The 27,650-nt window shown below is 35.2% G+C and overlaps 4 protein-coding genes across 9 annotated transcripts; 1 reads left to right on the top strand and 3 right to left on the bottom strand.

Annotated features, from left to right (window-relative positions):
- Window positions 1-1,015: 1,015 nt before the first annotated feature.
- Window positions 1,016-3,769, bottom strand: LOC137826826 (subtilisin-like protease SBT3). The gene has a single exon (XM_068632971.1). The coding sequence runs from the start codon at window positions 3,399-3,401 to the stop codon at window positions 1,104-1,106; it is 2,298 nt and encodes a 765-aa protein (XP_068489072.1). The 5' UTR covers window positions 3,402-3,769; the 3' UTR covers window positions 1,016-1,103.
- Window positions 3,770-4,627: 858 nt separating this feature from the next.
- Window positions 4,628-12,207, bottom strand: LOC137826825 (probable GPI-anchored adhesin-like protein PGA55). 5 transcript variants are annotated; one of them, XM_068632970.1, is made up of 9 exons: window positions 12,033-12,207; window positions 10,889-10,991; window positions 10,549-10,775; window positions 8,766-8,952; window positions 8,107-8,642; window positions 7,222-7,271; window positions 6,808-7,112; window positions 6,482-6,639; window positions 4,628-6,037 (listed from the first exon to the last, which is right to left on the bottom strand). In XM_068632970.1, the coding sequence occupies exons 3-9, from the start codon at window positions 10,708-10,710 to the stop codon at window positions 4,820-4,822; spliced, it is 2,616 nt and encodes an 871-aa protein (XP_068489071.1). In that variant the 5' UTR covers window positions 10,711-10,775; window positions 10,889-10,991; window positions 12,033-12,207; the 3' UTR covers window positions 4,628-4,819. The 5 variants fall into 5 exon arrangements, with proteins under 5 accessions (XP_068489071.1, XP_068489069.1, XP_068489067.1 ...); XM_068632968.1 differs by adding an exon at window positions 11,869-11,888 and having other exon boundaries at window positions 8,107-8,952; window positions 12,033-12,133; XM_068632966.1 differs by having other exon boundaries at window positions 8,107-8,952.
- A 1,324-nt stretch (window positions 12,208-13,531) lies between these two features.
- On the top strand, window positions 13,532-21,162 carry LOC137826827 (sterol 3-beta-glucosyltransferase UGT80A2-like). Of its 2 annotated transcripts, none has more exons than XM_068632972.1 (14): window positions 13,532-13,804; window positions 13,951-14,117; window positions 14,515-14,754; window positions 15,773-15,884; window positions 16,375-16,545; window positions 17,784-17,847; window positions 18,044-18,101; window positions 18,202-18,379; window positions 18,558-18,688; window positions 19,250-19,352; window positions 19,442-19,518; window positions 19,593-19,640; window positions 19,721-19,870; window positions 20,613-21,162. In XM_068632972.1, the coding sequence occupies exons 1-14, from the start codon at window positions 13,705-13,707 to the stop codon at window positions 20,850-20,852; spliced, it is 1,839 nt and encodes a 612-aa protein (XP_068489073.1). In that variant the 5' UTR covers window positions 13,532-13,704; the 3' UTR covers window positions 20,853-21,162. The 2 variants fall into 2 exon arrangements, with proteins under 2 accessions (XP_068489073.1, XP_068489074.1); XM_068632973.1 differs by having other exon boundaries at window positions 13,645-13,804; window positions 13,964-14,117.
- A 242-nt stretch (window positions 21,163-21,404) lies between these two features.
- LOC137826824 (protein LUTEIN DEFICIENT 5, chloroplastic) lies at window positions 21,405-27,381 on the bottom strand. Its single transcript, XM_068632964.1, has 15 exons — window positions 26,766-27,381; window positions 26,341-26,554; window positions 25,850-25,921; window positions 25,639-25,749; window positions 25,122-25,313; window positions 24,824-24,985; window positions 23,996-24,091; window positions 23,811-23,912; window positions 23,419-23,451; window positions 23,021-23,101; window positions 22,843-22,925; window positions 22,397-22,528; window positions 22,231-22,291; window positions 21,987-22,052; window positions 21,405-21,822 (listed from the first exon to the last, which is right to left on the bottom strand). Exons 1-15 carry the CDS (start codon window positions 27,092-27,094, stop codon window positions 21,625-21,627), a joined length of 1,932 nt encoding a protein of 643 aa, XP_068489065.1. The 5' UTR covers window positions 27,095-27,381; the 3' UTR covers window positions 21,405-21,624.
- Between the last annotated feature and the right edge of the window lie 269 nt (window positions 27,382-27,650).

Genomic DNA, 27,650 nt, shown 5'->3' with positions numbered 1-27,650 from the left:
CTTTTTCAACCTTTTTATGTACACATGTTATTGTCTCTTTTACTTTTTGCACTTTTTTTTTTCTAATAATAAGTTCTCTAGTTTCTACAATTTACAAGAAATTAGTCATAATAAAATAATAAAAAATTGAAATTACTTTTATGGTGTAATTGTCACAGTTAATAAAACTAATTTTTAGGTACATACTTTATATTTTTTAATTATGTTTTTATAATAATAATAAAATAATTATATCATTTTTTAATTGTATTTATTATTTTTTCTTGTCATACAAAATGCAAAAGTGCTTGTCTTTTCACAGTATCTAAGATAATTAGAATAGCAAACATTTTTTCATTGGTTGCAGTGATTTTTCACATATTTCCAAGTGATTGAATGTCATTCCATACTATAAAGTACCAAATTTGGAGAGACCTTCGAAGGAGTTGCTTTCTTCTTCTTTCCCCCACAAATTTAAAGGGGATTACTTTCTACAGGCAATAATGTAACTTATTTCTTACTTTTTCATATTAAATTTATTTACCTAAACTTTTACTTTTAGTGAATTTCTAAATTTATCTTAGAAAATTTAGTTTAGATTAACATAATTCTTATGTTTTAATTGATACTGCAGGGTGGCAAGAAGAGCAAGAGACTAATGTGATGGACACACTCATATGTATTTTCTAGTCTCTTTAGTTATAAACGGCTATTCTTATAGCTGCTGTAAATGTCACATCAAAATTTGTGAGGAGCATTTTCCAGTTAAAAGGATTTTGCAGTGCAAGAATGAGTTAATTCACGTGGCTCCTACTGCCAGTATTCTTCTTCCCATGATCCATCACTTATCCACAAGTAAAGATTGAAAACCATGTGTTTCAGAGATACCCTTTTAGTTATAAAAGAAGCACTTCAGTTACCATATTCCACAAATCCATCTGACTCACACTTCCACAAATCCATGTGACGCACACATCCACAAAACTACCCCATACAACAAGATAGATATCGATTGATAGGACAACCAAAATGGAAGTTACTACGAAATTATGTAATCATCACATTATTTATTATTCTGGGTCCCATGATTTCAGGCCCAGAAAGATAAATCCAACTACAACAACTCATACAATTCCACTTGGTCCCACTACAATGGGGCTCCTGACACTATGTGCTCCACCATCTTCAATCCAAACAAGATCCCCATATGAGATGTTTTCCTTCTTGTACTTCCTATACTTTATCATCACATCATAGCTTAGCTTCTCATTTTTGTATCTGAATGCTAATGTCTCAGGTGACACTGTCACCACAGAACCATTAGGTTGTGTCGTCTTGACTCTGTATATGGCACCACCATCTCCAACATTGGTCACTGTCCTCTTAAATTTTTGGACAACTGACCTTGTTTTGTTGCTGTAGAAAGCTATAAATGAAGGGTAGTTAAGATCAAACGATGGTTTTGCACAATTATAGGAACTTGATCTTGTAATGGTTAAGATTTGTTTTTGTGTGTAGTGCAAAGCACAAAGGAGATTAACATAGTCCTGTGGGGTGGCATCATATATCAAACCTGGATCAAGTGCTTTGTTGGGGTCAATTTGACCAGCTCCCATGGCAAGAGGGGAAGCATATTGAGAAGGATAGCCATAGTCTCTGATTGGATTTTGTGTATTATCTAGAGGACTAGCTGTGGTTACTAGTGCAGACCTTATAGCAGCAGCACTCCATTCAGGGTGTGCAGCTTTCAAAAGAGCAGCAACACCAGAAGCATGAGGGCAGGACATCGATGTTCCAGACAGCAGATTGTAGTCACTAGGTAATAACACATTGTTGCCAATTGAAGCTGCTGGAGTGTTAGGAATGAAAGCGGCAAGGACATCAGAGCCAGGTGCCATTATGTCAGGCTTCAAGACCCCAGGGTAGCTAGGTGAAGGACCTCTTGAAGAGTAATCGGCAACACCTGGTGCTGGCTTTATTCCAACAGATGTTTGCTGAAATTTGATGCTGGCTGTTGGCTCCCTATGGCTTTTTGCATACTTGATCACGGATGGTGCATCCTTTGCACTGATTACAATACTTGGAGATATGGCATGTTCTTCATTTACTAATGGTTGATCAGAGATGAATACTGCCCCTAACAAACTGGCTTCTTCAACAAACCTCCTTTGTTTGATCACTAACTCAGGGTCTGACACTGAGTCGCATAGAATGATCCCTTCCATGGCCACTTTGGATAACAACTTGACTGAGTTACAGGCTGATGTATTCTTACTGTAGATAAGTGGAAGATTTTCCACTAACGCATTTGCAGGAAACAAGGTCCAACCACTAATGGTTAGGCCATTTCCAAGAATTAGAGTACCAAATGTGCGGTCAATGGTACCTGCAGCCACGGTGAGAAGCCAGGGGATTCCGTTGTGCAAAGTACCAAGATCAGGACCATAGTTACCTGCAGAGGATGAAACCACCACCCCTTTTTCCATTGCTGCAAAAGAAGCTATTGCTATAGGATCCTCATAAAGTGGAACACCATCAAACCCCATAGAGATGGAAATGACATCAACCCCATCAGCAATGGCTTGGTCCATTCCAGCCAAAACATCAGAGGCGTAACGACCCTCGTCCCAAATGACCTTGTACATGGCAAGCCTAGCTCTTGGTGCAATGCCTCTGGCCACTCCTTTAGCATAGCCAAAGTAAGAGGCTCCACTGACATAGTTGCCAGCAACTGTTGATGATGTGTGAGTTCCATGACCCAGAGTGTCTCTTGCTGAGTTCATGCTGATTCTAACCTTGGAGTCTGCAGCAATCACACCTTTGTTGAAATATCTAGCTCCAATCAGTTTGAAGTTGCACATGGAAGTGTTGAAGTCTTGTCCTTCCTGACAGGCCCCTTTCCATTTACTTGGTATTTTCTTGGTCATGTCATCATCTTTGAAGCTTTCACTCTCAGGCCACACACCAGAGTCAATAACACCCACAATGACATCCTCCCCAAAATTTGATGCATGCCACAGGCCACTAGAAGAGTCTAGGGAGAGAAACTCAAAAGTGTGAGTGGTGTCTATAGTGGCAGTTCTGTCTGGATATGCTGCAACAAAGCCAAGGGAGTTCTTGACAGCCTCTAACTCTTCTGAAGTTAGTACTGCACTAAAGCCATACATGGCTATGCTATAGGAGTACACTAATTTCTGTGATTGTATGGATGAGTGACCAAGTGTTGCAGATTTTGTGGAATCCATGATGGATTCAAACCAATCATGATGGGTTGTGAAGACATGAGGAAACAAGGATTTGTCCATGTGGACTATATATGTGGAACTCTCAGCAGCACTGCCATGAAGAGCCAATAGAAACCAATGAGTAATGAAGAGCATGAAAGGAAGTGGAAACACAAAGTTAGGCTTAGGCTCCATCATTCTTTATGCACCTCAATGAAAATTTCTTAGTTTGGAAAAACTGGTGAGATCATGCATTATATATAAGAATTTCGGTCCACAGAACTTCAATGATGTTGACATTTGTAATTATACAAAGTGTGTAAAATATCAGTGCAAAATAATTGGACCGAATTTTCTGCATCAAAGGTGCTTTGTGATGAGAAAAAAGAAAAGTAGAGCTTACTTTTCTGATTGATGCAATGCAACGTAATCAATCTTAGGTAAGATTTCCGTATTGCATCAATCAGACACAAATGCTTAGGGTATACATGCGCATAAAGTCTTTTAACCGTGTGAGTATGATATTGTACCAGAAAAATGTTGTTTCCAGTATTGAATTAATCACAACTGGCAACTAACTTCTTTATATTAGATTTTTTTTAATGACCAATTAAGAGAATTGAAAGAAAGAGAAAGATATAAAAGCTTTACATTGTCGATTAGAAATTAGTGGTGAAGACTTATAAGTTACATATATAGCAAAAGTCAGCAAAGTTATCATAAATAGTATGTACTTTTTTTTACATAAAAATAGTATGTAATTGGATAATTGTATAGAATTACTTGCATAACTTATTTTTACAATTTAATAGTCATATGGCATCAATGTAAAATTTTATGTACTTATAAATAACCATAAATACAGCTTAAGTTATTGTAAAAATCAACTACCTATAATTTATTAAAAATTACCATCACAATCATTCTCTCCCTCACCTTTTTTTCCCTCCTCTTCCTCTCCCTTCCTCCAATCCTCTCTGCCTCCACATGCCGTTCTGGTGAGGCCTTTAGGAAATGGGACTTGCAAGTAGGTTGTGTTGGCTTCAAAGACAAACCAAAGAGGGTGCCCTTCAACCAAATAAATGTTACACTTATAGCATAGAAGGGTATGTTTTCAAAGCATGACTACATTTGCTAGCTTCCTGCATTGGATATCAGTTACCATGTTCTTCATTATTCTACCATATCTGTCATTTTCTAAATGAGGTTAACACCAATTTAATAAAAGAGATAAAATTGACTTTTTAAAATTAAAAAAATTTAAATTTAAATCAAATTGAGACCTTTAAAAATAATAGAATTAAACTGAAAAAATAATAGAATATTAGACAGATTAGATTCCCTGCTTTTTGTTCTCAACCTGTACATGGTAACAAAAAGAGAGCATTTCATCCTTTTCTGATTCCTCAAATTAATACCGACCATTTAATATCTCTAAAAAATTCAGTTGAATATAAAAATCAATGTTCATTTGGCAGCAAGTCACATCATTCTCCTACATTATACAGATTGCTCAACTACAAAACCATGCATCATTCACCTACAACCTTTATGCAGCTTACAACAGTAATTAACAAAGCCTATCATTTTATCAACATCAAATACTTTGTTCAGATCTACAAGCTGGCACGGTTATCATCAGATATAGTCTCTTCAGAAGAAGTGTCACTATCAACAATGATCAAGTCATCCGGTTTCCGGACACGATGTTCCACAGATTTGTTCATCTTCACCACCCCATACTTTCTTGAATAGGTTGAATAGTGAGAACCATTTGGCATGTGTGGCTCACTTGCCCTCAAACCATTGAACCAATTTGGAGGTACAAAGCATGACTTGCTGGTATTGAAGCAATGATCTGAAGCTCCTACTTCTGGATGAGAACTCAAGGAACACACTGCAGCCATATTTGGCATGATTGGAGGAGTGTTAACAGCTTCCCTGAGCCAGTGGGGCAAATTATTTGTCGCAGCTGAACAATTAAAGGGATAGTCATTCGAATAAGCATTCTGCCTGCAAATGCTCAAGCTTCCAGGAGAATTGAAAAATCCTAGTTCATACTTGTCTATGTTGTTGTAATTGGCCTTTCTGGAATGAGTAGTTGGCCTATGACTGTGCGCAGTGGTGTTACTTTGAAAATTATATCTGGTAATAGGTTTCTTCAAAGGGTTGCTCTCCCAGAGACTTGATTTAGGATCCAAGTAGCAAAAGTTTCCTTGCAATGATGCCACAGCTGCTCCCCTTTCTGCTGCTGGATACATGAACTGTGGAACGTCAATATCGTTCAAAAGTTTTAATTGTTCATCCTCCCACCTCTCAGCAAGGTCACCTGGTACCCTTAATGGTGAAAACCGCAATCTAGGATCCCTTAGCATGGCATCCCAATTGCCCCTACCATGTCTCCTTACACCAATCCAGAGAAAATCCAACTCCTCTTCAGACCACCTGATAGGATGTGGCTTCAAATATTCTTGAAAATTTCCTCTTTCATTTAAAGCTCTTGTTCTGTGTGCAATGTTGTCAAGTACCACCTGGTTCCTGGGATGTAATGGTTTCCGGTTTGGTGATGACCGACATAATCCATCTTGGACAATATCTCTAGTTTCAGTGGTTGAATTTGACAAAGAGAAGACAGACAAACTACTAACAGAATCACTGCCTCTGGTCTTGAGCTCCATAGGTAAAGACAAGCCCAGAGAAAGAGAAATCAAAGGCATCAGTTTTGATTTATCGGTTTTTGTTTGTTGAACCCTCATTCTTTCTTCAGTCATCATTAACTGAGGTTGAGTACTACTTGAGCAAACACCAGCTATAGCTTTTCCTTCCGAAATCAGCTGGATATACAAGAGGATAAGGAGAACCAGATATCAATAATGGGCAACACTATTATCTTCTTTTAAAGAGAAGATAAAACATGATGAACTTCATAGTTGATGCTCACAAACAGCCCCATGCAAAAGCTTTAAAAGGATGAGAAATGCTGCACTTGGGAAGACTAACAGTGCACAAACCTTTTTGTAAGAGATCAAATTAAGCAAGTCTTGGTACACATATTTCCAATTAGGAGGACAAATTAAAACATTTATATTTCCATTTCGGGAAAAAGCAATGTTTTATCCAATCTGTTATTGGTTAACTGCTTAAATATATTTCTAGATTTGTTAATTCTTCCTAAATGGGAATATGTTTGCTGGGATTTGTGCATTGTAATTTTCTTTTTCTAAAATATAAAATACCATCTTTGAAGTTATAGAAATGAATTGGTACCCTCCTTATACCTGTGTGTTTCTAGTGTTTAAAAAGTCCAGTTCAGAAACTTTATCTTCAGCAATGGCAGAACTACTGCTTGTAGATTCCAATTTGGACCCCGGAGCCCTCGTACTCAAATGAAGGGGATGCTTCTCAGCACCCATGTTTAAATCAACAGTGTGCTCTTCTGTATCACATAAAAATGTATATCAAGTAAAATTCTTTAAATAAAATGAAAAAATGTATGATGAAGCTTTCTGGCAGAAATACATAACACTAATAACAACTTCACAATTACTGAACAAAATATTTAGATTCGCCACTTCAATGTTTGAGGCTAGGTGAAAAATCATACCCCCGGAGTTATTAGGCCGGTCAAACCGAGATTGGTTTTCACCAATTTTCATCGTTTCATTGCTCAAACCATGTTCATTGGCCTCACAGCACAAGATTTGGGACTTTTCTTGTTCCCGATCAGTGGCTGTGGCTGAAGGATAGGGATCTCTAGAATCAACTTTGATAGAGACTCCCTGACAATCCTTATAAAGATGATCCTTGTCAATCAGACAACTATGGCTCAGTTCTGCTGTTCTGTCTGTATGAGAGGCATTTTTTCCCGAGTCTTCCCCATGACAAAGTTTCTCTCTCATGTCTGCCACACTGTTAGAATGAAAACATTGATATTCAACTTTCCCCCCAGCAGCTAATGGTTTTCTATTTGTTTTATAATATTAAAAAAATTGCAGAGTTGAGATTTATGAAAATATACCATGTTTCAGAAACAACTCCAGGGGAAAATGGAGAATCAGTACTTTTGACCTGTCATAAAATTAAGAGCTACTGTTATTCAAGAGATTTGATTGATGATCAACATCAAAAAAATTCGCAAACTCAATTTCCCTTTCAAACTGAGTAGTTTTCATGATCAGGATGTCTAATAGCACTGTCTAATATTTTAGAGTTCTGTTTCGAATCTGTTTACTCCCATGTCTTTAAGCTATTATCTGTTGACTTTGTCACTACATGTCCAGAAAAGGATTAAAAGAGGACAAAAAACCTTGTATCATAAAGAACTCTAAACCTACTAAAAGCTTTGTATGATTAATTGGTCTTTTGGTCTCTCTTATTTGAATTGTACATGATTTTGATCCTCAAGTTTTAGAGTAAATTAAGTCCCAATGTTTTCAAAATTAAGCATATTTCTTCATTTTCTATCTAAAGCCTTTAAATCCTCACTCAATCTCCTAAAATTGAATTGATTATGTAGTTTTAAACATTCATCTGCTCAAAACTAAGTAACCAAAATATCCAACTTCATACAAAATATAATTAAAAAAATCAAAACTTCACCTCTTCAACCCTGATCTTTGTGAGAATTCTTCAAACTTTCTTCAATTGTTTACTGTTAAAATTTTATAATTATTTCATATCCCAAACACATCGTAAACCTCAAATATTTATTCACATATAAAGAACATCAGCAAAGGAGAAAAATGATAATCCTAAAATTGGCGAAAAATATTAATACAAAACTTAAGAAGCTTCTACAAATTAAAATCATCTCCTAAAGTAATTATTGTATACCTTCATGAATCAAACTCAAAATTTCAAGTAACAAACCATAAGGTTTAAGAAAATCACCAGGAAGCCATACTTTTTCTTTAGTTTGACAAAGCTCCCCTCTTTTTGTAAGCTCAGCAGATTGATTAAGGTCTGCCACAAAAAATATAGAGCAACTTCTACAAGATGTTTCATCTTGCGTTTCATTCAATGCCTTCCCTCTTTCTGAAAGCTCCACTGATTGATTAAGGTCAGGTACTTTATCTACAGGACATTCCTCACTAGATGATTCATCACTAGAACATAGATTATCATTTGCAAGCATACTCCATTTGGTTAACACTGAAATGTTTTCTTTCGTGTGCAAAAGGCTGCTTTGCTTGCCATTTCCATCCAACCCCTTTTTTCTTTTGTAACATCGATTAAAGGTTATTAGAGGACTGGTCAAGTTGGCCCGAATAACCATATCTCCAGATGGGTTTCTAATATTATCTTTGGAGCGTGAATCAGTAGGATCATCCATTGAACTATTTGAAACAGGAGATGTATTGACTTGCGCAGAACTGATATCCCTTGTGATCAATGTTTCTGAGTTGACCAAATTAAAATCATTGCCAGGACCCAATTCAACTGGCAGGGAAATAATTTTATTAGAACAGTTGTCATATACATTATGAGAGCTTTCACCAGCACATGAATTTCTCTGAGTATCGCAATCATTATCTGAAGCCTTTTCTACTACAGGCAACTCACCATCATCTCTCTTGATGTTATCCTCACAAGGATGCTCTGTTGAAAATGATTCATGGGCAGTAACCATCATTTCTGTTGCATCATTGTTTCCAAGTACTCCTGCCTTAAGGTCACCGGTATTTTGAAGCAGAAGCAATGATGAACAATCCGGCTGTTTGAAACATGGCACTTTCCCATTACTAGTATCCTACAAAATATATAGATGAGTAAGCTTGTCAGCATGCAATCACAAAAGCTCTCCATGTAATTAGCAGTTAAGTGTTATTCCAATATATACCCATTTTTGCACCCAAAAATAATTTACTTGCTCTGGATTTGACAATTATAAGAATGATGGAAGTTATCGTGATGTAATGCATCACATCACGAGGGAAACTCCATACGAGTGTTCTTTACTTGATATTTCCATTGTTCTTTAAAAGGAAAAAGGAAAAAACTGAACTTTAAAGGGCATTATGTCCCAGCTCTTACATCTAAAGAACTTTCTCAACAAAAAAATCCACCTTCCTGACGTGTAAAATAACAAAATAGTAAAATATTGGCCATTTAAATTTGTTACTCAGTTATCAGCTTTCTGGATTCCTTCCCTCACATCCCAAAATTGCATTAGGCCTTCTTGCTTTCACGTGTAGTACATTATACTACGATTTTATGAGTATAGTCTGAGTATTTCAAAATTTGGCTATTTGTATGAGTATCTCAGAAGTTCTAAAGGGAACAAGTCTAGCATTGAGTAAATGGGCAATGATGAGTTTAGATAAATCTAATTTTTGCATTAATATATTTTGACTTAACCTATTGGTTGTTTTACTTTGTCAAAGTCAAACATCATTTGTTATTATAGAACATTACTCTCGTGATTCTATCACCAACTCGCTCTCTTCTTCTCTTCCTCCTTCAAATTCCCCGTAATATTGGGAAAAAAATTATAATTTTGTCACTTGGGGGTGCATCTTACAAGAGCATGTTGAAACCTCGGAGATTTTCACGTTACTAACAAAATATTATGTGAGGCAAATAAATCTTCAGGCCTTGTTTATATAAAATTTTCCATAAACACTTACAGGGAAAAGAAATAAAAAAGTATAATATTATGTTCTCCCAAAGATAACATCAGCTTACACACTTTACTTTTGGAAAACTTAAGAGTTTCTATAAAAATTATGTGCATAAGTTGATTTTAGCTTATGAGAGAAGTTCAATTTATTCCCCTTTGTACATTTTTCTTTCATAAGTTTTTATAGAGAAGTTTATTCTAACAAGATCTAAAGTTATTGTTTTCACATGCCTCGAACTACATATTTTCTTCTAATCATTAAAACAGTCTCAAGAATTTAATTTCTTTCTATAAAATTAATAGCTATCCATTCCAATTTCTTTATACTTTTTAGCTTTATACTCTTCATTGCCAATATACATCAATGCAATTAAATCAAATATTTTGTATCAAGGAACTCACAATGCTACCTATACTTGTTAGACATGAGAGTTTACATAAAGCACATGAGCACCAGTAATATAATGTCAGAGTTTCTCTCTCTCGCAATAATCCTCTTCACTGCCGACATACAGCATTGCACATAAATAAAGTATTTTGTAACAGCGAAAACCATTTTTATTTAGTAGAAATACATTAATCAACCTATCCACTGGCTAGTCAAGGGTTACAAGAGTCTTGTCAAATCTTGTTACATATGGAATTGCAGAAAGGGAGAGCGAAAGAGAAGTTTAATGCTTCTTGAACATATCAACAAAACCAGAAGATGAGTTTTAAGAATCTCACCGTTGTTTTTTCTTCATGCTTTTCTGATGTTTTCTCCACAGTTTGATTGCCATTATGGGCATCTTCACATGCCGAATGTTGGTTACAATTCCCATGGATAAAATTACTAGTTAGAGATTGCCGCTTTCTTTTATAAGTTAGAAACACTTTGTTCCCGAACATTTAAACTTCTTTGGATAAGAACTCCTGAACTACTGGATGCTAGGCTTGGAGCACTGAACACAGAACTGAAACATGGGTCACAAATGAAGATCAATCCACGTGAGAGTCAAGCCTTCAGCACTTAAGTATAGAATATTATGAATATAGAGAAATAAATGACAAATTGAATATATCTTACAAATCATAGGACACATCTCTCAAAAGATTGGATTCCGATAGCATATATCTTCAGTCTACAAAGGCAGTTTAAGTCCTATTTTGTAGTGCCTTCCTGATTTAACCTGCAAATTAGTTAAAAAGCCTTTATGGAGTTGCAATTCACATCAACTAATATGAATGGATGCAAGAAGGGTAGCAAGTTTCACCACAGGCATTTGAAATATCAATACCATATTGTGATGGTTGAAAATCTTAAAATGGTTTTAGTGCCATGAAATTTCCCTTTTAATATATGCAAAAGCAAAATGGAAACTCATCCTTTTTCATAATTTATACAAAAGGACCAGCCAGCTAAGCATGGGACATCTTTGTTGCCAAGAAAAAATGGCAAGCTCAATAAGCTAAAGTAAAAATGTTCATCTTTCTTCTACATAGAAGTTCAAGACACCTCTTAATATGCCACAATATTCATAAACCACAAGAGTCCGTGATTCCCTCAGATTTTTTTTTTCCATCAACAGTAGCAATAACTGGACCAATAAGGTCCTTTATGAGGGTATCTAACACAAAACACATTGAAGCAATCCCTACCAAGAGAAACTTCTACAGTTGCATCTTTAAACAATAATACTTTTCTTCGATGACCATACTTCCCAATGTCCATTGACATTGAACACTTTATTAACCACGTGAACCCACACAAAACCACTTCACTAACCTGACCTCCATCAAGTCACCACCATCCACACTCCATGATTTTCAAAGCACAAGAATGAAAATGCTCCGTTTAACACAGTTTGTAACCAAAAACTGAGATAAAATATAAACACCCTAGAAAAACAAAAAGCAAGAAACTCTGCTTATAACCTGAAGCTTCACATACTTCAAACACAAACCCCACTATTCTTTTTTCTTTAGACACAAAAAAAGGAAAAGAATCCTTGCAGCAAAACCTAACGAGAGAATGGGTCCATTGACACTAAAGAATCACCAGCTTACATTCACTGTTGAGCCATTCTCTACAGCACCCAGATGAATTTGTGAAATTTGAAGCCATGCAGTAAGCAAAAAGAATCAAACTTTGGCAAGCAGTCAAGCAAAAAAGAAAAGGGAAATGATAAAAAATATGGAGAAGTGCAAAAATAAAAGCAGAAAGAGCTTACAAAAGAGAAAGCAGAGACAAGTGAGCGGAACAATAATACACCAAAGTTGAAAGCTCTTCCTGTTGTCAGCATCTGTCTCTACTCTATAGTACTTTGAGAAACTTAACAAGAGCTAAGATCAGTCCTTGTACAATGTATTTGGTTATGTTTTTCATTTTTCTTGTTCAAGTTTTTCATTAATAATAATATTAATTAATTATTAATAAGCAACAACACCAGCGACACTCACTGACAAAAACATTTGCTTTTTGCTTGCGTTTTCACGCCAACAGTGACACGTCCCTTCCATGAGCTTATGTCATAGGCCCAGGCCCACTTTACAATCCAATTTAGGACATTTCTTTTTGCACCCCGTTCTTTCCTTCTGCACTTGTCCGACTAAAGTTTTTTTCTGAATTTTGCAATCTAGGTAAAAAAACTCTTCTAAATCATAGAATTCAAAACAAAAAATCATAAAAAATTTAAATTATATAATTTAGAAGATATATTTTTATTTCTGAATTATTTAATACAAAAAGTACTTTTTAATTTATCAATTACACATTGCACAAACCACAACAGTCATTTTGTATAAAACAAAGTTTTCAGATTGTGTGTTTGTGAAAATACCTTTTATTTCTGAATTACAAGTTATTTTTTCACAAACTTTTAAATTATATAATTTGTAACTTGTAATTCTTTTTTCACCTTATTTATTTTTTATCCTTTATATAATAAGAATTTGTTAGTATAATTTTTTGTGGCTATAATTTTCATTTCAACTCTTTAATAATAAAAATAGCTTTAAGCTATCAAAGATTAATAATAACGAAATTATTGTTACAATATAATAGTTTTAAGAAAATGCTAACCAGTGATTTTGGAATATTAATTAACAAATTTAAAAACAACAAAAAATTAGTAATATATATTTAAGTTTGATTTTTTTTCAGTATTTCAAATTCAGAGTAAATCCAGTTCAGTGTTTATTAATTTTTTTATATAAAAATCATTTGAAATTAAAGTGGTATAAATTTTAGTTTCTAAAGTGAAAAATCAGTTTTTACTAACGTGCTATCGGCGGTTGAAAACATGTTTTTTAATTATTTCCAAACGAATAAAACATAGTTTTTATAGGAAAATAATAATATTTTTTCTTTAAATACAAACATTTTATATCAGTAGGGATAAACAAAATATTTCATTAAAAGATTAAGAAGCTAATTTGAATTTTTTATAGGTTAAACTTGTTTTGTGGTTGGATAAAGGGTTTTGTTTTTAATCTGAAAAATAAAACAAATTAGTTTCAAAATTTTGAAAGCAAAAAAGCTGCTACATGTTGGGGGACACGTCCATGCATGACGCAAACGACAACCATGCGGTGGTGACGCGCCGTGTAATCATCCATCATTCCATCACAGTCAGTTATCTTAACGTAGCACACAAAGCAACGTTCTCTCTACCACTCCCACGTGGCACCCTCCTTCATGTTTTCTCATGCTTTCTACTTTCCCTTCCCCAGAAAATTCAAAAAATAAAAAAAAATAAAAAGAAAAAAGCGCAAACATCTGAACCTTTATTCCTTTCTTCACGGTAACCATAACTATAACCGTAACCATAACCAAATTCTTCTGCGTAGCGAACCTTTCGTTTGAGAATCTTCTTCGTTCTCCGTTCTCCGTTCTCCATTCCGATGGCGAAGGAGAACGTTCTTCACCGCGCGACCTCTTCTTCCAGTGACATCTCGGTCTCTTTCGACAACGACGTCACTTCCGGCCCCGCCGCTTCTGCCGGTAACCTTTCCTCATTCATTTTTCTCTCGATTTTACGAGATCGCTTCCATGCAATTAGGATTGTGGAATAACTGTATTGAAAACAAGAACAAAAACAATTCATGCGGTTACGTGTATTGCTTCTTCTTTGGATTGCTCTTACGCAGGGCCTGTTCACAGGAATCCATCCTCTGCGGAGCGGAACGTTCCTGCGCCTGCACCTGCACATGCACCGGTTAACGTTGAGACTGATCTTACGAGAGTTAGCAGCAAGGGAAGCAGTGCACTGGCGCTCGCTAAGTTCCTTGACGCGAAAATTCCCTTCAGGAAAAAGGTTTCACCAGAATCACTGTGTTCTATAATTATTCTTCGAATTTTGTGCAATTGAAGACTCGTGTGTAGCAATGTTGTTGCTATTCGGAAGTTAGGCTTATATAGCAAGGCAGGGTCAGAAGTGTAATTTTATGCTGTGACTTGTTTTTCAGTTGGAATCCTGTTGTTGGGAAGATAGATTTATGCATCGATTAAATTGGAGGTGTTGATAGTGGCGTGCTGAATTGTGGTTTTGTGTTGAATGGGGTCTCAATTGTGCATATCCGCATATATAAATAGATAAATATATAGGTTGCGGAGTATCCGAACAATCATTCTGTATTGGTCACATTTCCTGATACTACTTCAAATTATTTGCGTGTTTTTTAATCCTTGAAAACTGTTTGCAAATGTGTTAGGTGCAATGGATACATCGGGCTTCCGTACTTAAGGATGATGGTACAGTTGAAATTAAAGTTCCAGGCGCAGGTAGTAGTATTCATGAGCATGATGTTAAAGGTGATGAACCTCATAATGAATTAGGGGACGAAATACACAGTCAGGATATTCCACCCATTAAGCCACTTCAAATTGTAATGCTTATAGTCGGCACACGGGGAGATGTCCAGCCATTTGTTGCGATGGGGAAGCGTCTGCAGGTTTTTTGCATTCCTGGTTTCTGAAGTATTAGTTTTACACAATATACTACAAGAATGTGTTGTAAATTGTTACGTTGTGTTTATGGAAATAGTTAGGGTTCAAAAGGTTTAATTTTACTCTGGCAACATTTAATTTAATTTAATTTAATTTAAAAGATAATGGAAATTAGGTTATTAGTTCTTTGTTCTGAAATTAAGGTTTTAAATTGTAGATAGGCTTTAGCAAAGTGATGCGGTCTACAATTGGAGTGCTGCAGTCTGCAATTTAAAACCTAGCTTGTATTGATGGCAGGTGCCTTTCAGAAATTACATATAAAAACATGATAGTCTGGCCAAATGTTGGATGAACAACCCCTTATTATTATTTGCTTATGAAATATTTTTGCACCAAGCAAATGTTTTGTAATTTTCTACTTTTAATGCTAAGATCCTGCTCTGGCTTGCTTAATTGCTTCCAAAAGCCTGGGAACATAACTGGTCTCCTCCAAGTAACTTGTGGTTCAGGTTTTCTGTGCAAGTGAGCTTACACTAGATTTATGCTTTTAAGTTTTACAAATATACCAAATACAGCCTTGCATATGATGTCCTTCCTTACCATTCCCAGAAATTTCAAAATCAGTTTATTTGAAATTACTGTAGTGTGGCTTTGTGCCTGAGAGCGGTTGAACAGGATAAAAGCAATTTTATAGTTTCACAACTTGTAAAGTACAACTAAAATAACCCCTTTGTATGTCTTCCCCATTTATCCACCCCATAAGAATCGTAGGTGACCCTAGAGCTTCATTTATTTGTTTTGACTATGATTGAAACTGTCAGCCCCTTCTGGGTTTCATTATGGATCACAAACTTTGTTTCTAATTAGCTTATTACTTTGGAACATGATGAAAATCTTGATGTCTTTAATTTCTAAAGCATTTTCATTCTCTCCTCCTTTAAAGCATAGTTTTTTTCAACTTAACTTCTTAAGTCAATTTTTATCCTATGTGGTGCAACCTAGTTGAGGCTGTGTCTTTTGCAGGAAGATGGCCACAGAGTTAGGCTAGCTACTCATAAGAACTTTGAAGATTTTGTCTTGAATGCAGGCTTGGAATTTTACCCTTTGGGTGGAGATCCTAAAGTTCTTGCTGGTTGTAAGTGTTTCTAGATCCAACTTGTTTTAAATATTTAAAGGTGAGCAATAATATCACCTGGTAATGACTGCTAAAACTATCTTTTATTAGTAACTTGTCCCTAGCATCATTTGCAGTTTTCTACTATTTATCTTCATAATTCAACACAAAAAAAACTAAGTAGATGAATGCAGTCCATTTTAACCAGTGGAGTGGATCACATGACAAGAAATGTTATGTATGCTGTACATATTTGTCAAAAAAGATGTATACACAAAAAACTTTATCTAAAAGAATGAAGAGGTCTATAGCTGGAATAGAAGGTAAATCTAAAAATTGATATAAAATCATGAGGTTTACACCTCAAAAATCAATGATACAGTTTTGGTCATATGGAGGTGAGAGAATGTTTATACCATTGATTTCTAATATAAATATTTGTAGTCATTTGATGAATTGTGTTTCTTCTCTGTTCACGCTTTCAAATTACTTATATACATGTTTTTTTCAGATATGGTCAAGAATAAAGGTTTTTTGCCATCAGGACCTTCAGAAATACATATACAAAGAAATCAAATCAAGGATATTATTAATTCTTTGCTTCCTGCATGCCAGAGTCGTTACCCAGAGTCTAATGCAACATTTAAAGCAGAAGCGATAATTGCTAATCCTCCAGCATATGGTTAGATTTTACTTAAAAAAATTATTTCAATTTCATCATGTTATGTCTCGTAATAAGTATAATAAATAACATTGAAGAGAATGTAATTCAAATATTTTATTAAGTAATAAGAGATTGCATAGTGACAAAAAGTTCAATCACTAACTGTGTCCCATAAAATTTATGGATTTTTATCCTCTAAAGTGCTTGGTATGTACAGAGTGGTAATCTCACAGTTTATTATAACTGTGGCTGTATTTTATCTGTTAGTCCATCAATGGTTACTAATTCAACACTTCATAGATTGAAACTACACTGCACCTTAGAGGATCACAATCTAAAGTTTAAATTATAATTATTATTAGAAATCGAGAAGCATTGAGAATGATAACATGAGAAAAAGCTTAGCAAGAAATCTGGGAAACCTTTGTTCTGAAACTATCAACTGAAAGTCTAAATCATACAGGTTCTGTTACATTTACTGTAACTGGTAAACTGATAAGGATAGTTAGACTGACAGATGGGCATATTGGAACTGAGTATTACCCTAATATTTGCAAATTGTAATTTGGGTAGACCCTGGGAAAAAATATATACAGAAAAAATTGCTGGAATTTTTTTGTATTGTGGTTTGGCAGCTTGCTAATATTGATGAAGACCTTACAAGGAAATATCCGTAGAGTGGCTTTTCAGTTGGGTTAGTTTCCCACATAGAGCAACGTTTCTAGAGCTTTATGTTGATTGAGTTTGAAACTATCGAATTTAAAGAGTGGGCAAAGTCAAAAGCATAGGGAGCAAGAATGTATTGGCAGCAGCAGTTTTCATGTTTTACTGATTCGTTCTTATTTGATGACTAAACAGCTAGATTAGTTATGGTTTTGAGGGTTACTTCATTTCATTATGAGACTGAAAAGGTATACTGTTAGTTCAGCAAAGCAATGAAAAATAAACTTGTGGGACGCTTGTAGTGGCTGTGAAAAGTAACTCGTGACAGAGAGAGGGGAAAAAATCCTAGTTTTCTCAAGCTGACATGCATGATGAAAGAAGACATTGTAGACTAAACAAGAAATTCCTCCGTTTTATGACGAAGTACCAAAGATGGAAACTACTAATAGGCTAATACCAAATAGAAATAAAGTTCACTGGCAAAGGAATATATAAATTACTACGGTTCTAGAAAGCTATCTGATATTATTTACAGCTGTTATGTATTACTAAAAAATATTGTATGTTATTTTAATGTATATGAACTTATGCAGGGCATACACATGTTGCTGAGTATCTAAAAGTTCCACTTCACATATTCTTCACAATGCCATGGACGTAAGTCTTGTTTCATGACATGGGCTAATCCCACACTTAATTATACATGTCTATTGTGATTTTTGTCCTGTGTTTGTCAAGCATTGGCTCAGGAACTAGAATAGTTTTCAGTAGTCATCAAGAACAGGTAAGCAGATACATTAGAGGTTAATTTTGTACTTTGATTATTCATGACAGTGTTTTATAACATTTGCAGGCCTACTAGTGAATTCCCTCATCCTCTTTCCCGTGTTAAGCAACCAATTGGTTACAGAGTGAGCTCTACTCTCTGTCTGTTAATCTAAAACTATCCAATCTATTAATTTCCCATGGGATTCTAATTTATCGTGTTGTTTGGTGTTTCAACTCTTTCAGGTGTCATATCAAGTAGTTGATGCTTTAATCTGGCTTGGAATACGAGACATGATAAATGAGTTTAGGAAGAAAAAGCTGAAGCTAAAGCCTGTTACTTATCTAAGTGGATCTTACACTCACCCTTTTGACGTGCCCCATGGTTATATATGGAGCCCTCACTTAGTCCCTAAACCAAAAGGTTAGATATGTATTTATAATTCACTCTCAGATTTTAGTCCTCACTTTTCTATTACTGTCCCTAAGCCACTATAGTTGTATGCACTTGTTATTAGATAGGGTTGTGAGGCATACTACCACATAATCATTATTTTTTGGAGGATGTCATGATAATCTATTTGTCTTTTACTGATTTGCAGACTGGGGACATAATATTGATGTCGTTGGATTTTGTTTCCTTGATCTTGCTTCAAATTTTGAACCACCAAAATCGCTAGTAGATTGGCTTGAAGAGGGAGAAAAACCTATTTATGTTGGATTTGGAAGCCTTGTAAGTTTCTATGCTCCCGTGTTTGGGTCATCTAATCAACCTCTGATGAATCAGCAGACTACACTGTCTAAGTAAGATTGGTTAGTAATAGATATACATGTATCAGACTCGATCGCTTGTTCCATACTAAGGTGTTGAATCAAAGGTGCCTCACCTTTTGATCTCTAATTTGTTTCCGAAGTTGTCTGTGAGAAGGGGAAGCTAAGAGATAAATTTTTCTGAGTTTTTCCTGGAAGTGCCCATGATTTCATTTTGGTTTCAAACTAACTCAAATTAATAAGAAACACCTGTCTTGAATGAAATTCTGTGCAACTATAATATATGATTGTATACTTTGAGAAACAAAAGTAGAAAACGCTTTCTCAAGAAGTAAAAATAAAGGCTCTTCCATTTCATTTATTTGTTTGCCAAAACAGAGATATGAAACTGCGGAGAAACAACCTCTATATGTATTGAGCTATAATTCTGCCTTTGATTGTATTAAACATCAAGATATATGTATGACATCGTTAAACCCTTCAAACTCTATTGTAATGTAATATTTGTTGGTGTTTTAAACAGCCTTTACAAGAACCAGAGAAAATGACGAAAATTATAATACAAGCTCTGGAGAAAACAGGACAGAGAGGTATCATCAACAAAGGCTGGGGTGGTCTTGGGTCTTGTGAGTCACGATTTCTGCGTCAAACATGCCATTGGTATACTATTTTTGCTGCTTTGATTGTGAAACATGTAGTAATTTCTGTTTCTCAGTGGCAGAACAAAAGAAGTCCGTGTATTTATTGGACAACTGTCCGCATGATTGGCTGTTTCCCCAATGCTCTGCAGTGGTAATTTTTTCTCAGTGGAAGTACTAATGTTTTTTATTTAAGTTTGAGTTCTGCCTGAAAGTTGCAAATCTCAGGTACATCACGGGGGTGCCGGAACAACTGCCGCTGGTCTTAGAGCTGAAGTAATGTATCGTGTAATTCAACTTTAATGTTATTATTCATCTCACAATAATAAGATCATTTCCATTCTGCATTTTTGCAGTGCCCAACAACTATTGTACCATTCTTTGGGGACCAGCCATTTTGGGGAGATCGGGTACATGCTAGGGGAGTAGGTCCTGCACCCATCCCGGTGGATGAGTTTACACTAGATAGGCTGGTTGATGCCATACACTTTATGCTGAAACCTGAGGTAATAATTTAAGATTAAAGACCAGAGAAGTTAGTATTGTGAATGTAGCTTATAGAATGTGTTCCGGATCTACCCTTGTTCACAATCCATAAATATCTCATACAATAATTTACCAGGAAAAAGGTTATGCACTTCATTAAATGTTTTGCTTGGCGATCGCTAAAAGTTTATGTTTACCAAACACCCATTTATTTACATGTGTGACGCACCGATTTATATTATATTTTGTGTCATGGGCAGTGATATCTGGGATACAAAATCAGAGTATTAACAACTGGAAGTGACTTCACAGCTGTAGTTTCCCCTAATTCTTTTTTTAATTAGGGAACGATGTGTTTTAGTTTGTTATACTTCCTGTCAAATGTGGTCAAGATTCTTATACGTTTATACTAATGAATTTGATCTTGGAACTGTGAATAGCTAGTGAACTTTAAAAAACATTATGAATTCTTAGAGAGATGAACTAAATCAACAATGTCCTTTAGAGTTTGAGAACCAAATATATCGATATGAAAGCATAGGAATCTTGACCGTGTACTGTGATCTAAAAGCATATTTTTCTTTTCTTATAATGGTGTGACTAGAAGAAACTTGGGACTTTTTGCATCTTATTCAAACCCTTCACTACTATGTTGACGCTAGTAATTTGTTATTATGGTAAGAGGTCTGTGCATTCATCGTCATCCTGGAATGCTTTTCGTTTTTACTCTTGCTGATATATCATTTTGGGGCTTATATACAGGTGAAAAGGCGTGCTGTTGATCTTGCTAATGCCATGAAAAATGAAGATGGGGTGCTAGGAGCGGTTAAAGCTTTCTATAAACATTATCCGGACCAAAAATCGAAGTGCGAATTCGCCAAGGATTTAGCAACGAAGCCCAAGCCAATTCATAAATATTTCTGTTTACGAGGATGTTTTGGTTTCTCTACATCTTCTGTGGATACACATCAACCATCAAAAGAGAAAAGAAAAACTACATAAAGCACATTCGTCCATGTAATCGTGTCCGCTATCCAGTTGTGTAATTCTGATATATCAGCAATAGTGAAAAGTAAATAGTCCCGCTGGTTTTGCCGAGCTTATCCAGAAGCATTTCTGAAGGAATTCCAGTACAGTCCAATCTTTTTTACTTTTAGTAAGGTTTGCATCAATATAAGAGCCAGTGTTTTGTAGAATTCAACCAATCATTTTCTAAAATATATCATGGATAAGGAATGTGCAAATTTGTTGGGTTATCTTTGTGTACTGTTCTTCTCCAAGCATTGTATTCAATTTGTTACTGTCCTCGTTCCCCCCTTTGTTTATTAGACTATTAGACTTACACACACAACAACAGAAATTTTTTAACACGTGATTATTAAATAAATAAGTGAACTCAATTTTATAATTTTTAATGAGCTTTAATCAATAGCAATGCTTTCAAAAAGTGATAACACTTTTCTACTGTACTTTCCAAGTGTGTTCTACATGTGCAGCCTCGCAATGTCTTAATTCAATGTTGTATTTACAAATTTATAATATGAAAATACACCATTTCAAATAAGAAATTTAAAGGAATGAAATATTTGTAGTTTTGCTCTCTTCCTTGCGAAAGGAGCAAGGGGATTGTTGATTTTTGAGGACATAAAGCTTCACCTTACTACATAATTCACTCAAAGCTAAAAGAATGAAAAGAATTCTACTCAACTTTTTCCCCTTTCCACTCATTTTATATATTGTATTGTATGGTTTATGATTTGTTACACAACAGCAGTTAGGGCTGACCCTGAGCCTGAGCCTGGTAAACTTGGCCTTTCAGACTTATTTCTTCCTGATCAGAAAGGCTTATAGATGGATCCACTTCCAAAGTTGACATCTGTAATGAGGGCACAATAGGAGGTTTTATTCTGTGTGTTACCGTCATCTTCAGGCCTTGTGTCGTATGAATTGTAGCTCCAGTAGTCATCTCAACCTATATAGGTTGTATAGTATCAGTTTCTTGTTATTAAGATATCTTAAAGCAATCAACTTTAAGACCATCATTCTGAAACTTTAAGGTTATGCTTAAAAAATTTAAAACAATATCCCGAGACCTCATCAAAGCATTTAACCATCACAGCATAGTATAAAACTTACAGGTGGAGCTCCAACTGCCATTTGAAAGTTGAACCGTCTAACAAGCATTGCAAGTGCTACTACAGTCTTTACAATAAGCATCATAGAAGCATACAAACATAAACACCCATTAGTATGCGCAATAGCATTTGCTCACTGTAACTCTTGAGAAAACTGAATCCACTCGTAATTATAAGATCCTCGAACTAGCCCTTTGGCAAGTAGCAGATACACAAAAAATTTACAGCATAGCAATGAACATTACCTCGTATGTAGCAAACAAATCACCTACACATTTCCGTGGTCCTCCACCAAACGGAAGATATCTGAAAGAAAGGATAACACACATTATAGAACAGATAAACTCTTGGCCTAATGTAAGACAAAATTCTCCTCAACATTATAGGATAGAAATAAGACAAATAGTATACTTGAAGCTTTGATTAGTCTCGTTGGGGTTTGGTCCATCTAATGGCCATCTTTCAGGCTCAAACTTGTCAGCATTATCCCACAGTTTTGGACTGCGATGCAGGTTCCAGACAGATATAAATATATCTTCACCTCTGCAAATAAATATTAATGCATAATCAGCGTGGATCAGAAAGGAAGATGCTCATATATTCATAATGAGAGAAAACATCTGTATATAGAGGGAGGCCAGGTTTTTCTCAAGTTAAAGTGATTTAATCACACTTTAGGAGGTTAGTGTAATTCACTCCATATCAAGGAGCTTTGAGTTCACACTTGTGGTTAAGGATGCTATAAGAAACTTGAAGATTAAACAAAAAAGAACAAGACCTTTAAACAAGATAAGAAGAATAGGTAAACTATTTCTTAACGAGTTAATCCAGCCAAATATTTATTGCAATGCAATTACCTCTTTATAGGGTACTCTCCAAGAATATCATTCTCAATCGAGCGACGAATTAACACAGGTGGTTGTGGGTAAAGCCTCAATGACTAAAAATTGAGTATATTTATAAAAGTCAATTACTAGATAGATATAAAATAATGAGATGAAACGTAATGCAAGTATGTGTATGCCATCTTTATACCTCATTGATCACTCGGGTTGTATATTTGAGTTTCTTCATATCTTCAATAGTTGGATATCTATCTCCAAGTACAGAGTCAACCTATAAAAAAAATCACTTATTTATTAGATTCTACTGATCTGGAAGCCTAATATGATATTTGATACTAGTTTGAAAGTTAGGAGGCTGTTTAGTTTGAAAAAATGTTTCTTGTTTTCACTTTTAAAACAAAAATGCAGCCCATTATCACTTTGTTTTATGTTTTCAGAGATTAGAATAGGAATCAGTAACATGTTTTTTATTGTTTTTACTGTTTCCTACAAAAATCTGAAAACAAACAACAAAGTGACATGACCATAAATAAAAGTGAAAATATAAAACACTTTCTGGGACAAAATGGTCCCTAAATCTCATGAAACCTCTTCTTGGAGCTTGGACATGACCCTAGGCTCCTGCAGCCAACAAAAAAGGAGAAGAAAAATATTCTTGTATTAGTCATTACTGCACTATGAATGAATTCTTCACTTACATAATTAGGAACAAATAATTTTTAAGTGTATACATCTCAATTTGGGATTGATGACAAGAAATAACTGTAATGTTATGTTGAACATGCATTATTACCAAACTTTTCATTATTGGAATGAAAAAACTTTAAACAGCATTATAGGAATGAAAAAAACTTTAAACATGCATTATTGGAATGAATTTAGTTTTTTTGCAGTTCCATCAAGTAATTGTTAGCCCAATTAGGGATGCTAAGAACAACGTATATATAAGATCACCAGAACAAGAATCCCCTTCTTATTACCTTGGATAGAAGATAAAAGGTCCAAGTTAAAACAGCAGCTGATGTTTCATGTCCAGCAATGAGCATGGTCATTAAGTCATCACGAAGTTGCTTACTTGATACCTACAAAGAGTCAATATTTCATACTTCGCACTCACATCCAGGTTTTTTATAAAATAAAATAATTAGAGACGCAGCTAACATACATCATCTCCTGATGCTAACAAGAAGTGTAGAATACTTGGATCTTTTTCATTCATGTACTCCTCATAAAACTGTAACTCTTCTTCATCCACTATTCTCTGAAAATGATAATGGAAAAATATACAAAACAAAGAAGAGCTATGATGAATCACAGAACGGTATTTTGATGTAAGACGAGTGAATGACAGCTGAAAATTTCCATGTTATAAAATTGATATTTACTTAACTACATATGCACATCAAAGCTTGAATCTTGTATAATGTTTAAAAGAAAATCACCAAAAAGCTACTGTATGCCTACATACGTCAGAGATACAATATTTGTTGGGCAGAAATGTGTATTTCGGAAGACCATATATATAAGCACATTCATATTCAGGGAAACCACCAAAGATTTTCAATCTATGCTCTAAAGATCTAATCATAGAAGTTCTCCTAATCTAACTTGTGAACATAAAAGGAAGCAAGAATAATCAGATGTCAAGTGCTTCAATTTGGATGGAACTTAAATGATGAAAAAAGGAAGAACAAGCATTTCATTCATTTTTAATGATGGACATGTAATCACCAAGTAGTTCCTTGGACTTTGACTTTAGCTAACAGTTTAGGAATCAAGATCTAGTACCAAAGTTCAAAATAGAAGATAGTGTCAGAGATCGAAAAGATTCCATATTGATGAACATAAACTTATATTCATAGCAGATGCAAGAATGTAGACAGCATATCAATATTTACAAGTGCCTTTCTGCAGTGGCATCAGATATTGCATAGCATCTCACATGAACATATTTTGAGACTACAAGCTTGAGTCACACTAATGACAACATTACCTTGCATATTGCTATCAGATCATCAAGCGTATCATTGATCAATTTGAGAGCTTGATTAACCTTCCTCAAACGTGGTGATACATCTTTCCATATTGGGATATCCCATACTGGAATTGGAGAAACACTTCGATCTTCTGCTTCTCTCAGTACAGTATAAACTGCCTGATATGATTAAATTAAGTACAACAATGTGAATGTGGTATACTATAAATAAATTCCTTGGTGCAAGATAAATTGTATACTGGAGCAGTGAACATATAAATGAAAAAAACATGAGGAAATATTCCAAAAACTATACCTCAATTATACCAGTGTCGTTTGATAAACTATCAAAATCATAATTGAATACTGCCTTTCCAATGATGTCCAAGGTCAATCGAGAGAAAAGTGACTCCATCTCAGCATCTTCTCCATCGGATGCAGCAGCATCTAGCTTCTGGCAGAGCCTATCTGCGGCTTGTCCAAAAAGGCCAATCATAGCTGCTACGTACTTCACAATCAGGAAATCAAATCAAATGCAAGATAGACAAGCTGTGGCAGAGATTTAAGACAAAGTGAGGATGGTGTAGTATGAAGTAACAAACATCTCTTATTGACACCATAAAATAAATATATCAAAATATGATGCTCTATGCATATGCCTAGTTTAATAAGTATTTCCTAGTGCCGATTCTGTTTCTCACCTACATAAATTAGAAATTGATTATTCAACATAAGAAGGTAACCCTTTAAATCATGACCTCAGCAGCCAAGAAATCTATCTAGCCTATGGTTCAAAGTGACTATAAATAAATCGTCCAAGACCAGTAGAATACCTTCTGGTGCAATGCTGGGACTATAGCACGGCGTCTAACTCGCCATATTTCACCATCAGCTGGGATGAGACCTTTCCCCATTACAAAATCTAGGATCTCAGCCAAGATGCCCTGAACATGAAGAAGTACTAATAATAACATGCAAATACAATGTATGAAAGAAAGGCGAGAACAGAAAAGCAATTGTACAGCAGCAGTTGTTGTTGATTACCTTTGAATAAGCCTTTGAATTGTCTTTCAATATGTGTTTTGCAATATTCGGATCAGATACTATCAGAAAGGACTGCAAAACAACCAAGAGCAAAACACGGTTATTCCCTATAAGGTGTCCTTTTCTTTATTGATAAATTCAGGTTAAGGGAGTTTCTCCCTTAACATTGAGGGACCCCTGAGCTTAGACCCAAGCATGCAATATCATAATCATAAAGGTCAAACAAGTAAGTTAAAGTGTCAAACCCCATTGGCTATCCCACAAGGTTTTAAAAAACAGTTTGCAACCATGATTTCAGTTACAACGTCAAGGTTCATGGGGTTTCAGCGACCGCATGAACTGCATCTGTCTGTAAATTTCCTCAATAAAGAAGGTGATGATATTGCGACCGCAATTTAAAACCCTGCTATCCCACATGAGGCATTGTTTCCAAAGAAAAATAAACTACATTTCACCTGAAAAAAAAAAGAGAAAAGAAAAACAGAACTAACCTTTGGTCCAAACGTCAACCTAAAAATCCCACCATATGTGAGGTAAAGTTCATACAAGGGGATGAAGAAAGCCACACTTCGAACAGCTTTGATTGACCCTTTTGCCTCAGGAATTTTGGGGTGCTCACCACCCTCTTCAACCCAACCAAACAAAAAGTCCAGAACTCCATTGGGCACCCCCGCCTTTGCCAATCCCTCCAGTATAGAAACCAAACTACATCAAACCAACAAATAAATAAACAAAAATCCCTCTTGGACTGTACCCAATTCAAATCATACACCATACTAGAGTTAGACCGAAATTGAAGACAAGAGGGTAAATTAACAACTACCCCATCATTGTATTAACCCAGAAAAAAAAAAAAACAGAGAATTTTCCGTTAAAAAGGGCATTTTTAAAACCTCAAGAATTTTGTTATACTTACACAGATTTCTGCTTCACGGTGAATTCCCCAGAGGCAATCCTCGCAGACAATGCAGCTCGTCGTTTCTCTTCGAGAATGAGCTCCTTCTGTACCTCTTCGTCATCCACCGAACCCGGGTCTCTTCCATTTGAAGAGGAACATGCAACCACTGAGGAAAAAGAGCCTCTCTGTGTTGTTATGGAGCAAGGAAAGCAAGAAGAAGAAGAAGAAGAAGAAGTAGAGGTGGCAGTGGCTAATTTGAGTCCGCTTATGCAAATTTGCTTTGCATGGAAGCGGTGAGTAGAAATTGAAAGAGGAGGAGCTCGAAGAAGAGCAATGTGGGAAGCCATGGATCACACAAAGTGTTGGTTGTTAGAACAAGTGGAAAGCAGATAAATAAGTGGTTAATGCACAAACATAACAGTGTTTTGCGTATAACATCACGTGTGTAAGCTTCTGAGTGGAATCTTTTGTGTAACCAAGAATGAACAACTTGGTTGGATGCCGTTTCTGGAATCTCCTTTTGTTCTTTTTATTTTCGTCAATGACTAAGTTTTTTGTTCCTATCAGAACAAGCCACGTTTCTCTCTCTGTTGTTTTATCACCTATGTTTCTTTGGTGTGTACAAATCAAATGTATTATATTATAAGTTAATTTAACTCATTTATAAATTATTTTATTAAAATTAAATTAAATGAGTTAAAAGGATATATACTTTTAATTATAAATAGGAAACAGTCTTAATCTCATTTAAGATATCATGTGAAAGACTATCTCATATAAGAGAAACTTCATCATAAATCATTGTTTGATTTTTTTTTATACCATAAATAAAAGATATTAATGAAAAATATTAATACATGAATTAAGTATATGATCTGTAAAATTAAATTAATCATTCACCAT

The sequence above is a fragment of the Phaseolus vulgaris genome, chromosome 8 (assembly GCF_000499845.2).
Source record: "Phaseolus vulgaris cultivar G19833 chromosome 8, P. vulgaris v2.0, whole genome shotgun sequence".
Lineage (NCBI taxonomy): Eukaryota > Viridiplantae > Streptophyta > Magnoliopsida > Fabales > Fabaceae > Phaseolus > Phaseolus vulgaris.
The sequence above is the reverse complement of the archived record's forward strand: the minus strand, read 5'-3'. Positions and strand labels throughout refer to the sequence as shown.

What these genes read in the sequence shown, in the direction of transcription:
- LOC137826826 (XM_068632971.1), bottom strand. Translation starts at nt 3,401, where the DNA reads ATGATGGAGCCTAAGCCTAACTTTGTGTTTCCACTTCCTTTCATGCTC.
- LOC137826825 (XM_068632966.1), bottom strand. Translation starts at nt 10,710, where the DNA reads ATGTTCGGGAACAAAGTGTTTCTAACTTATAAAAGAAAGCGGCAATCT. An exon ending in TTTGTCAAACTAAAGAAAAA is followed by an intron (nt 7,272 to 8,106) that starts GTATGGCTTCCT and finishes ATTTTATGACAG; the next exon opens with GTCAAAAGTACTGATTCTCC. An exon ending in GGAGTTGTTTCTGAAACATG is followed by an intron (nt 7,113 to 7,221) that starts GTATATTTTCAT and finishes TCATTCTAACAG; the next exon opens with TGTGGCAGACATGAGAGAGA.
- LOC137826827 (XM_068632972.1), top strand. Translation starts at nt 13,705, where the DNA reads ATGGCGAAGGAGAACGTTCTTCACCGCGCGACCTCTTCTTCCAGTGAC. An exon ending in TCCTAAAGTTCTTGCTGGTT is followed by an intron (nt 15,885 to 16,374) that starts GTAAGTGTTTCT and finishes TGTTTTTTTCAG; the next exon opens with ATATGGTCAAGAATAAAGGT. An exon ending in CCGCTGGTCTTAGAGCTGAA is followed by an intron (nt 19,641 to 19,720) that starts GTAATGTATCGT and finishes GCATTTTTGCAG; the next exon opens with TGCCCAACAACTATTGTACC.
- LOC137826824 (XM_068632964.1), bottom strand. Translation starts at nt 27,094, where the DNA reads ATGGCTTCCCACATTGCTCTTCTTCGAGCTCCTCCTCTTTCAATTTCT. An exon ending in CCTTTTATCTTCTATCCAAG is followed by an intron (nt 23,452 to 23,810) that starts GTAATAAGAAGG and finishes TGTTGGCTGCAG; the next exon opens with GAGCCTAGGGTCATGTCCAA. An exon ending in ATTTGTTTGCTACATACGAG is followed by an intron (nt 22,053 to 22,230) that starts GTAATGTTCATT and finishes CTTATTGTAAAG; the next exon opens with ACTGTAGTAGCACTTGCAAT.